General features: G+C 41.4%; 1 protein-coding gene across 1 annotated transcript in view; it reads left to right on the top strand.

Moving 5' to 3' along the window:
- The window catches only part of mre11a (MRE11 homolog A, double strand break repair nuclease), a 67,887-nt gene that overhangs the window by 12,348 nt on the left and 42,677 nt on the right, over positions 1–12,862 (top strand). The window contains exons 6-10 of the mRNA XM_055637572.1: positions 1,089–1,203; positions 3,058–3,243; positions 4,259–4,430; positions 9,042–9,122; positions 12,284–12,410. Of these exons, the coding sequence (XP_055493547.1) occupies positions 1,089–1,203; positions 3,058–3,243; positions 4,259–4,430; positions 9,042–9,122; positions 12,284–12,410 (681 nt within the window). The remainder of the gene's footprint in view (positions 1–1,088; positions 1,204–3,057; positions 3,244–4,258; positions 4,431–9,041; positions 9,123–12,283; positions 12,411–12,862) is intronic.

Genomic DNA, 12,862 nt, shown 5'->3' with positions numbered 1-12,862 from the left:
CCCAGGGAATAGCGGAGCATCGCACATGAAATTTAAAACATTTCACACATAATAACACTAAAAACAATCCAGTCCCTGATGGAACAGTATAAATAGTTAAAAGCAGGTAAAACACAACGTTAAAATGCAATACACCAATCATAAAAATGTCCGTTGCAGCTGATTTGAGTGGCCAGTGCCAGTTATTAAAGTGGCCAGTGCCAGTTATTAAAGTGTCCGTGCCAGCCGCAGAATCAAGTGACTGTGAGTACAGAGTGACTGTTTAGCAGCCTCACAGTCTGTGGTAGGAAGCTGTTTAGCACTCTTGTAGTCCAGCCTTTGATGCTTCGATATCTCTTGTCTGATGGCAGGAGATCCAGGTGTATGTGGAGGGGGTGCAGTTTGTCCTTAGCAATTCTCTGAGCTTTTTTCAGACATCGGCTCTGGAACAGTTCTTGTACCGAGGGTAGGGAGACGCCAATGATCCTCTCTGCTCCCCTCACTACCCTCTCAACATGGTGGTTAAGCATTACTGAAGTTTTCTCTGCCATTGTTTAAAATATGTTGACTGCCAATTTTAGGGCAACGCTTGGGTAATTTTAATTTTGTTTCTCAGTGGAAGTGCTGAATGTGGTTGATGTGATGCATGATACGCTTATTAGAAGCGTACCAGTTTAAGATGTAAATTGGGACAAAATATCAACATTTAGCAATATCTGATATTTTAATGACATAAGGGGGAAAGGTAAATCAAATGCTGAGATAAAACAATTAGTAAGAGCCATGTTTTTGAGACTTATTTAACTTGAACTAGTTTATAATATTTGATAATGCATTAAATAGCAGTTAGACGTTTAATACCAGTTGAGTTTTTGAGCATTGTCCTTTTGTAAAATGCCAAGAGAGCAAATTATATTTTGTTGCTATTTGATGAAATGCTTAAACAGATGATGTTCAGGATAATATGTAATAATGTAATCAATAGAAGTAAGGCTTGACATATACCAGTTAACATTTTGAGACTTGTGCTTTAGTAAAATACCCTAGATTAAACATGGAATTTTGTTGGTAATTTGGTGAAATGCTTTATTTGATTTAATAATTCATAGGATCCATTCCGGATGAACGTCTCTATCGAATGTTTGTAAATAAACAAGTAACAATGCTGAGGCCAAAGGAAGAGGAAGACAGCTGGTTTAACATGTTTGTCATTCATCAAAATAGGCAAGAAACAATAATTTTATGATTTGGTGGAAAATAACATTTCATAGTTCATAAGTTAGAGGAGCACTCGGCCCATCAAGTCTGCTCTGCCATTCAATTGTAGCTAATCTATCGTTTCCTCTCGACCCCATTCTCCTGCCTTCTGCCCATAACCTTGACACCCTTGCCAATCAAGTATCTGTCAATTTCCACCTTACAAAATGCCTGACGACGGCCTCCACAGCTTTCTATGGCAATTAATACCACAGATTCACCAACCTCTGACTGAAGAAATTCCTCCTCATCTGCTTTCTAAAGGTACAATCTTTTATTCTGAGGCTATGCCCTTTGGTTCTAGACTTCCACATGGAAACATTCTCCCCACATCTGCTCTGTCCAGACCTTTCACTATTCAGTAAGTTTCAATGAGGTGTCCCCTCATCCTTCTAAACTGCAGCAAGTACAGGCCCAGTGCCACCAAACGCTCATGATATGTTAACCCAGTCATCCCGGGGATCATTCTCGTAAATCTCCTCTGGACCCTCTCCAGCACCAGCACACCCTTCCTCAGATATGGGGCCCAAAACTGCTCACAATACTGATGCGATCTCCACACCTGCGGTCAGACCACGCACCTTGCCCATGTCAAGCCACCTGAAGATTTTCTACGTAAACATTCATGTAAAGGATGACTCAGAGAATGAAATCACAAATACGGTCTGACCAGTGCCTTGTCAAGCCTCAGCATTACATCCCTGTTTTTATATATTACTGTTCTTGAATTAAATGCCTTTGTCTTCCGTACTACCGGTTCAACTTGCAAATGAACTTTTTGGGAAACCTGCACCAGCACACCCAAGGACCTGTGCACCCCTGAGTTCTGAATCCTCTCCCCATTTAAAAAATAGTCAATGCCTTAATTCCTACTACAAGAATGATTGAATTCATAACATTTATATGTAATTTTAGTTTAGTTTAGTCCAGAATGATTGAATTCATAACATTTATATGCAGATTTAGTTTTGTTTAGAGCGCAGAAACAGGCCCTTTGGCCCACTGAGGCCGCACCGACTGGCGATCCCCGCACATTAACACTATCCTACACACACATTAGAGGCAATTTACACTTACACAAAGCCAATTTACGTACATATCTGTACGACTTTGGAGTGTGGGAGGAGACTGAAGATCTCAGAGAAAACTCACGCGGTCATGGGTAGAACGTACAAACTCCGTACAGACATCATCCGTAGTTGGGATCAAACCCACGTCTCCAGCGCTGTAAGGCAGCAACTACCACTATGCCACCGTGCCAATACAATTTTTCCTTTAAATGAAAATACATTCAAGTGCAGAGTAAAATCCCAAATACTGCTCTTGTTGAGATTTTCTGTAAATTATCAACAAAAGGAAATTCAATTCCTGCATTATTTCTATATCTTAACTAATCTACAAAGTATTGCTAAGAATTTAATTCTCTGAGCCATTGTTTACATAATTATTTACTTATAGAAAATCTTCGGGTGGCTTGACATGGGCAAGGTGTGGAGATGTGTGGTATTGGTTAATATAGAGCGTGCCAAATATTTTGAAAGGGAATGCAAATAATTTTCATGATCTACCTTTATGATGGAATTGGCTTCAAGATGAAGGTCATAGTAAAGTGACTTTTAATTCTGTATTGGGAACGAGCTCATAAGCCAGTTATTTGTTCAATTTAAAGCTGCTTAATTGTTTTACTTGTATCAGTAATTATTTCCTATGGTTCTAGAGAAGTGAGATAATAATTTAAAGTTTCATTCAAGATTAGCATTGTGTTTGGAAATATTATAACTGTACATAATCTAATTCAGTAATTATGTGTTTCTCAAACAGGAGCAAGCACGGAGCCACCAATTACATTCCAGAACAATTTCTGGATGATTTTCTTGATCTTGTCATTTGGGGACATGAACATGAGTGTAAAATAGCACCCGCAAGAAATGAACAGCAGCTGTTCTATGTTTCACAGCCTGGAAGCTCTGTTGTCACGTCACTTTCTCCTGGAGAAGCTGTAAAAAAGTGTGTATTTTGTTTTTGCTTGCTATAGCACGTTTAGCACAGATTGACGAGTTAATAGGTGCATCTTCTGTTTTTAAAAGTTTGACTTGGAATTGTTATTTTTATGGCCCATCCCTGATTGCCTCAAGGAGTTTCAAGTAATTGCCTTGACCTCCTGTAGGACTTGTACTGAAATAATGATTTGGCACCATTGAAGGAATCTCACAGAAATGATGACATTTGTATGTCCTCGTTAATCTGTCTTTTTGGCATATTAATATTTTACCAGTTAAAAGCTAATTATTGTATTATTTAGCAAAGCAGACAGAATTAGGTGGATTCTGAGGTGACAGATTAGATCAGTTTGAAACTGCAAATTCTTGCACCGGTGGGACAGACAGAGAATGACAAGGCCAGTGGATGGGTAGTTTGAAATCTCCCTCCAATATTTATGCACAAGTGTTCCTGGTGCATGGGCTAGAGGTTCTCCATGCCACCCCTAAAATTCTGCTTTAACTTTGGCCGTGAATGAAAGTTCTCTGGGACCAATGGAAATGTTGCACTTTTTCTCCATTCACAGTCAAGAAAGTAACTTGTGGGATACCTGAACTTAGTATTAGAGGGGAAATCTTTTTTTTTTATTCCTTATTCCATTTCATTATCTCTGTTTTATATTAATGGATCCATCAATTGGTTGAAAAATATTTTTCTCAGATATTGTAAAGTTTTCCATATTCTACGAATAAAGCTTGCCCAAAACTAAAACCGGATCTGGATCTGAATTCGTAGCACAAAGTTTAGTTATCCATAGAATTTGGCCGCAAAAGTCATAGTCCCACTGTGCTAAATAATTGTAATCCATAACAGCAGCATGGTTTGTATAATAATTTCTAATATTAATGCCGAACTCCATTCTGAGCAATGCTCAATTATACAGTCATCGGGTGCCTTTTACATGCACTTACATTTGGACATCATTAAAATTGTTATTATTTATGAACATACATATTTCTGATAGTTTATTCCTCTCACTTAGACACATTGGACTGTTGCGAATCAAAGGAAAGAAAATGAATATGCAGAAAATTCCTTTGAAAACAATTCGCCAGTTCTTTATTGAAGATATTGTTCTTGGAGATCACCCTGATATATTTAACCAAGATCACCCCAAAGTCACACAGAAAATAGAGGCCTTCTGTGTTGAGAAGGTAAGTCAATGCAATGTAGTGTAAGTCATTTGGTCTTGCCATTCATTAGAAATTGTTGCTAATCATAGCCAAGATTAGATGCTCCGGGTAAATTGGAGGGAGATTTTTTACTGCAACTGCATACCTTTTTGTCTTGGAAATATTTCAACAATGCCCAGAACTTACTTGTTTTTCTGGCTGGCAAGAGAAATAAGAATAATTCCATTGATGACTCCATTGTTGTCAATCGTTTTGAGTTAGAATGTATCTGTTACAATAGATTGTCTTATCAGGTTTGGATACTAGTCTTTTGTTATTGCCTTTTATTGCTCAAACATTTAATCAATCACAGTTCTTTTCATAATCTCACTTCCACCATTTGCCTACTCTAAACATTTATTCGCACTGAAATCAGGTTGAAGGGTCTCAACCCGAAACGTCAGGTATTCCTTTTCTCCAGAGATGCTGCCTGACCCGCTGAGTTACTCCAGCTTTTTGTGTTTATAATTTGATTACTTTTTAATGTAGATAAAGCTGTTATTTTCTCATTGATCATTCTGTCATGAGGGAAAAAAGATTTATCAAAATTCTTAATATGGGGAGAAAAAAATGTATTCAACGAATTCATCATAAAGTAGCTGGAAGGATTAGTAAGCTATCTCCAGAAAAATCACAAATGTTATGTTTGTGAGTTGAACTTGTGGACTTGCAGGTTTCTCTGCTTAAAGAATTTGGGTAGAGGTGCCAATCAATCTGGCTACTTTCACCTGTATAGTGTCAAGCCAAGAGTGTTTTATTATCATGTGTTTAAGAGGGAACTGCAGATGCTGGAGAATCGAAGGTTACACAAAAAAGCTGGAGAAACTCAGCGGGTGCAGCAGCATCTATGGAGCGAAGGAAATAGGCAACGTTTCGGGCCGAAACCCTTCTTCAGACTGATCGGGCGCGGGGGTGGGTGGGGACAAGAAAGGGAAAAGGAGGAGTAGCCCGAAGGCTGGGGGATGGGAGGAGACAGCAGGGGGGCTGAGGAAGGGGAGGAGACAGCAAGGACTAACAAAATTGGGAGAATTCGATGTTCATGCCCCCGGGGTGCAGGCTCCCCAAACGGAATATGAGGTGCTGTTCCTCCAATTTCCGGTGCTGCTCGCTGTGGCCATGGAGGCGACCCAGGACAGAGAGGTCGGAGACGGAGTGGGAGGGGGAGTTGAAGTGCTGAGCCACCGGGAGGTCAGCTTGGTTATTGCGGACCGAGCGGAGGTGTTCGGCGAAACGATCGCCCAACCTCCGCTTGGTCTCACCGATATAGATCTGCTGACATCTAGAGCAGCGGACGCAATAGATGAGGTTGGAAGAGATGCAGGTAAACCTCTGTCGCACCTGGAACGATTGCTTGGGTCCTTGAACGGAGTCGAGGGGGGAGGTAAAGGGACAAGTGTTGCATCTCTTGCGGTTGCAAGGGAAAGTGCCCGGGGAGGGGGTGGACCGAGAGGGAAGGGAAGAATTGACAAGGGAGTTATGGAGGGAGCGGTCTTTGCGGAAGGCAGATATGGGGGGAGATGGGAAGATGTGGCGAGTAGTGGGGTCACGTTGGAGGTGGCGAAACTGACGGAGGATTACTTTTTTTATGTGACGGCTGGTGGGGTGAAAGGTGAGGACTAGGGGGACTCGGCCCTTGTTGCGAGTGCGGGGATGGGGAGAGAGAGCAGTGTTGCGGGGTATGGAAGAGACCCTGGTGCGAGCCTCATTTATGGTGGAGGAGGGGAACCCCCGTTCCCTGAATAGTGAGGACATTTCAGATGTCCTGGTGTGGAACGCCTCATCCGTGGAGCAGATGCGGCGTAGACGGAGGAATTGGCAGTAGGGGATGGAGTCCTTACAGGAAGCAGGGTGGGAAGAAGTGTAGTCCAGATAGCCATGGGAGTCAGTGGGTTTATAGTGTATGTCGGTCAGAAGTCTATCACCTGCAATGGAGATAGTGAGGTCAAGGAATGGTAGGGAAGTGTCGGAAATGGTCCAGGTGTATTTGAGTGCCGGATGGAAGTTAGTGGTGAAGTGGATGAAGTCAGTCAGTTGTGTGCGGGTGCAGGAGGTGGCACCAAAGCAATCGTCGATGTAGCGGAGGTAGAGGTCGGGGATGGGGCCCTGGTATGTATTGAACAAGGATTGCTCGACGTAACCTACAAATAGGCAGGCATAGCTGGGGCCCATGCGTGTGCCCATAGCTACGCCTTGTATTTGGAGGAAGTGGGAGGAGTCGAACGTGAAGTTATTGAGGGTAAGGACCAGCTCCGCTAGGCGGAGGAGAGTGTCGGTGGCTGGGTATGGGTTGCTTCTCTGGTCGAGGAAGAACCGGAGGGCTGTGAGACCATCGTGGTGGGGGATGGAGGTGTATAGTGATTGGACGTCCATGGTGAAGATGAGGGGGTGAGGGCCTAGAGAATTGAATGCGCGGAGACGACGGAGAGTGTCTGAGGTGTCTTGAACATAGGTAGGGAGGGATTTAACCAAGGGTGATAGGATGGAGTCAAGGTATTTGGAAATGAGTTCGGTGGGGCACGAACAGGCGGAGACAATGGGTCTTCCGGGACAGTCAGGTTTGTGGATTTTAGGGAGAAGGTAAAATCGGGCTGTGCGGGGCTGGGGAACGATGAGGTTGGAGGCTCGGTCGGGTAGGGCATTGGAGTGGATGAAGTTGGTGATGGTGCTGGAGATGGTGGCCTGGTGCTCGTCAGTGGGGTCATGGTCCAGGGGTAAGTAGGAGGAGGTGTCCGATAGTTGGCGCGTGGCCTCAGCTTTGTAGAGATCGGCGCGCCAGACTACCACGGCACCTCCCTTGTCAGCGGGTTTGATAACCAAATCTGGGTTGTTGCGGAGTGAGTCGATGGCAGAACGTTCATGTGGTGAGAGATTGGAGTGAGACAGGGGAGTGGAGAAGTTGAGGCGGTTGATGTCGCGACGGAAGTTATTGATAAAAAGTTCTAAAGCCGGAAATTGGCCACGAGGGGGGTTCCACGAGGAGGGGGTGCGTTGGAGACGGGAAAAGGGGTCATCAGTGGGGGGCGAGGACTCCTTCCCATGGAAGTACGCTGTGAGGCGGAGGCGACGGTAGTATTATTATCATATGTCCCAGATAGAACAATGACATTGTTACTTGCAACCGCACGACAGAATATGTTAACATACCACATTGTGAACAATATAATAAACAAGAGGGAATAAAACTCAGTGTGCTCATATGCGCACACACAAATGCACACACGCGCACACACACCCACATCTCTGAGGATATGACATGGTCATCACACGCCTCAGCACTGGTGAGTAAGGCAAGGCAGCGTCTTTACCACCTCAGGCAATTGAGGAAATTCAGAGTGTCTCCGAGGATCCTACAGTGCTTCTACGCAGCGGCGGTGGAAAGCATCTTGTCCGGGAACATTACCATCTGGTTTGGGAATTGCTCTGCCAAGGACAAGAAGGCTCTGCAGAGAGTAGTGCGTTCGGCCGAACGCACTATGGGAACTTCACTCACCCCCCTGCAGGAACTATACAACAGGAGGTGCAACTCCAGAGCAAACAAAATCATGAGAGACCTCTTCCACCCCTGCAACGGACTGTTCCAGCCGCTACGGTCAGGCAAACGCCTCCGTTGCCATGCAGTGAGAACGGAGAGGTTGAGAAGGAGATTCTTCCCAGAGGCAATTCGGACTGTAAACGCCTTTCTCACCAGGGACTAACTCTCCAGAACGTTTTTCCTTCTATTATTTATTATGTAAAAGAATATGTGTGTTATGATTGTGTTTATAATTTGTTTGGTTGTTTTGTTGTTTGTCTTTTGCACAAAAGTCCGCGAGCATTGCCACTTTCATTTCACTGCACATCTCGTATGTGTATGTGACAAATAAACTTGACTTGACTTGACTTGACATGCATATACACACACACACACACCCGCATACACTCACCCACATGCCTACACACACACACGCACACACATGCACACACGCACACACACATGCATACACATACACATAAAAAACAAACAAACAATAATAGTGCAAAAAGACAAAACTAATGGTCCTAAGTCTGTGTATTGGAGGTTGTGGTGTTTAATAGCCTGATGGCTGTAGGGAAGAAGCTGTTCCTGAACCTGGACGTTACAGTTTTCAGGCTCCTGTACCCTCTTCCCGATGGCAGGGGTGAAATTAGTGTGTGGCCAGGGTGGTGTGGGTCTTTGATAATGCCTTTTTGAGGCAGCGACTCGTGTAAATCCTTTAGATGGAGCTCCTGGAGTGCTGTCAGCCCAGCACCCATCTGAGCAAATAGATACTATGCCCCTGACAGATCCCATACAAGTGGTGAAAAGATCTTGGGGTGCCAAGAGATGCAATATACTCAGCCTCTCTAGCCATGGGTATTTATGTGGCAAATCCAGTTGAGTCTTTGATTGGGAAATGGTTGCTGGTGATGGTATTAGCATTGAATATTGAGGGTAGGTGGTTAGGTTTTCATGGTGAATTGTTGAAGATTAAGGTTACGATGGTGACAATGGTTAGAAGTTTCTTAATCTGAATCTTTTATTTTAGAACAATAATCAGTATTCATTTTCTCAGTCTATTTGTATTTATCTTTTAGGTGGAAGGTCTATTGGATGTTGCCGAAAGAGAACGTATTGGAAATCCACATCAGCCTGAAAAGCCTCTCATAAGACTGAGGGTTAGTTTGCATTAATTATTTCCTTTTATTCAAAATACACATTTAAAACAGAGCTAATTCCAAAGGAATGAAGTGCCAGAGGATTCTTCCAGCTTGGTAAAAATTTGGGCAGAAAAGATATCCCAATGAATTGTACAACATGCAATAGTTCAAAGCTGCTATGGGGAAAAAAGTCTAGGAGTTTGTGTGTTATTAAAGTTTTGTACAGCTTTTAGAAACATAGAAATTAGGTGCAGGAGTAGGCCATTCGGCCCTTCAAGCCTGCACCGCCATTCAATATGATCATGGCTGATCATCCAACTCAGTATCCCGTACCTGCCTTCTCTCCATACCCTCTGATCCCCTTAGCCACAAGGGCCACTTCTAACTCCCTCTTAAATATAGCCAATGAACTGGCCTCAACTACCCTCTGTGGCAGAGAGTTCCAGAGATTCACCACTCTCTGTGTGAAAAAAGTTCTTCTCATCTCGGTTTTAAAGGATTTCCCTCTTATCCTTAAGCTGTGACCCCTTGTCCTGGACTTCCCCAACATCGGGAGCAATCTTCCTGCATCTAGCCTGTCCAACCCCTTAAGAATTTTGTAAGTTTCTATAAGATCCCCCCCTCAATCTCCTAAATTCTAGCGAGTACAAGCCAAGTCTATCCAGTCTTTCTTCATAAGACAGTCCTGACATCCCAGGAATCAGTCTGGTGAACCTTCTCTGCACTCCCTCTATGGCAATAATGTCCTTCCTCAGGTTTGGAGACCAAAACTGTACGCAATACTCCAGGCGTGGTCTCACCAAGACCCTGTACAACTGCAGTAGAACCTCCCTGCTTTTATGAAAGAAATCCTGTGTGGTGTGGAAGGGGATGCTTTTGAAATGTGATTTGATTTGAGATTGAACAACAAGGTATGTTTTATAGATATTGATCAGGTCTAGTTTCAAATTCTGTTTTAAAGCATTTGATACCGTAAATCACGACATTTTACTCATGAAATTGGATAGGTATGGCATCAGAGGGGTTGGATTGGATTGGGTGAGAAGCTATTTAAGAAACAGGCAACAATTTGTAGACATAGGTGAACATAAATCAACTTACATGAACATAACTTGTGGAGTACCTCAAGGGTCTGTGTTAGGTCCAAAGCTTTTCATAATGTAAATTAACGACATATGTAAAGTATCAAATATACTGAAATTGATTATATTTGCCGATGATACGAATATTTTTTATTCCGGTGACAATTTGAAGCAGCTTTTGGAAGTCATCACATCAGAAGTGAATAAATTAAAACAGTGGTTTGATGTCAACAAATTGTCTCTAAATTTAAGCAAAACAAAAATTATGCTATTTGGAAAACATAAAATAAACCCTCAAGTACAATTGAAAATAGATAACATAAGTATAGAAAGAGTATATGAAAATAAATTTCTTGGTGTGATCTTGGACCACAAAATCTGCTGGAAACCACATATAAACCACGTCAAAGCAAAACTGGCAAAGTTTATAGCAATATTGGGAAAATCAAGATACATTCTGGACCACAAATCATTACACACTTTGTATAATACACTCATATTGCCATATCTGAGTTACTGTGTGGAGATATGGGGTAACACCTACAAAACCAACCTACAGCCGTTATGCACATTACAAAAAAGGGCAATAAGAATTATCAATAACGTTGGATATCTTGAACATACCAATTTATTATTCTTAAAGTCACATGCACTGAAGTTCACTGATCTGGTTAAATTTAAGACTGCGCAAGTCATGTACAAAGCAAGAAATAATTTACTTCCAAGAAATATACAAAAACTGTTTATGGAAAGACAGGGTGGGTATAATTTGAGAGGGGAACATAATTTAAAAAAAACTCAATGTCAGAACAACTCTTAAAAGTATGTGCATAGCAATCTGTGGTGTGAATTTGTGGAATGGTCTGGAACAGGAGATAAAACTTAGCACAAGCATAATTCAGTTTAAAAAAATGTACAAAAACACTTGTTTAAAAGGATATTGGGATGAGGATAGGTGATTGTGATATTTGTTATACTGATTGTATTGGGAAGAGTGATTATAGAGTGATGGGTTGTAAATATGACCAAGATACTGTATGGTATATGCGGTTTTTTTCTTTTCTTTTTCTTTTTTTCTTTTTTTGTATGGCTTTGTAAATATTTGAATAGTGTTCAAATGTAAATAATTTGGTGTACATATAGTGGCTGGTGTACATATGGCGTACATATAGCTGCTAAATTTGTATAAGATAATTACAAGCAGTTGAATAAGGGGTGGGAATTAATCAGCTTTGGCTTCTTCCTGCTCCTTTTCGGACACGTATGATTTCACTTATTTATAGATATTGTTTATGACACTTTATAAATATTTTTGTTTTATTTTTTTGTATGCTGTTTCACATTTGCTTTTTATTCTTTTATTCTGTTCGAAATAAATAATAAAATAAAAAATGAGAAACATAGAAATCCTGGTAAAGGCTCAGAGGATGGACACTTAGCAACCAGGGTAATGGAGTTGGGGCTTTTAACTTGAGCGAGGGTTCATAAGCTTTCAGTAAATTGGCCCAAGGTCATTTTTTGGGGGAAAGAAAAACCAAATGGATTTGAATGGGTCAATTTATTTGTTCAGATGGAGAGCTGGAGAAGTGTTGGGATTGAGGTTGAGCTGGAGAAGTTACAGAGCAGGAGACATAAGTACAAGTTAACAAAGTCCAAAACTTTGTGATGTGATGCGAAGAAGTTCTTCATTAATACTTTTATATTGATAAATTGGAGATGAATTTGAACACCTTTCATAGATCAGTGGATCTTGATAACAGGTCAGATTAGCTATCATCTTATTGATTGGCAGAGTTGGCTTGTAAGGTCTACTCCCTTGACATTCTTTGTTAAATAAGATTAAGGGGAATAATGGCATGCAGAAACTACATCTTGTCAGAAAACAAAGGATTAATTTTATACACGTTTGGTAAATTAATCAAGTCAATATTTTCCTGCATTTCAGCAGTGATTATACTTAAGTTGGCTTTTGGAACAAAATGTTTTTTGACGTGTCTTTGGGTAATAAAAAGTACTGCATAATTGCAAAAATGCTCCAAGCAGATAATGAAAAATAAATTGTACTGAGTTTCACTTCCTTGTCTTGATGCGGTTTAGGTAGATTACAGTGGTGGATTTGAACCCTTCAATACTCTTCGATTTAGCCAGAGATTTGTTGAGCGAGTGGCTAACCCCAAGGATATCATTCACTTTTTCCGGCACAGGGAACATAAAGAGAAAAATGGTAAGCCTGCATTCTGTACTTAATGACAAATATTCATACATTTCAATTTGCCTACAATATAATATGACATTTGTGCTGCAACTTTCAATGATGGTAAGGCACTACAGGGGATTTGTGTGATCGAGTTATTAGTACTGTTGGTTGGTTTGCTCTGTACCAAGATGCAGTAGAAAAACGTTGTATAATAGGATTTGACAGGAGAGCAAATAAAACAATCAAACCATACACAAACCCAAGTGCGATGAGAAGAATAAAGATAGTGCAGAATATAGACTTGCAGAAAGTGCAAATAAGAAAGCTAAAAGCGAGAGATCTGAACTATACCTTTGGCTTATGAAAAGAACGTTCAAATATCTGATAACAGCATGGAAGAAACTGTTCCTGAATCGAGTGGTATGTGCTTTCAAGCTTTTGCATCTTCTTCCTGATGGGAATGAAGAAGTGGGAATGAC

The sequence above is a fragment of the Leucoraja erinacea genome, chromosome 6 (assembly GCF_028641065.1).
Source record: "Leucoraja erinacea ecotype New England chromosome 6, Leri_hhj_1, whole genome shotgun sequence".
Lineage (NCBI taxonomy): Eukaryota > Metazoa > Chordata > Chondrichthyes > Rajiformes > Rajidae > Leucoraja > Leucoraja erinaceus.
Note: the sequence above shows the minus strand (reverse complement) of the source record. Positions and strands in the feature narration are given on the sequence as shown.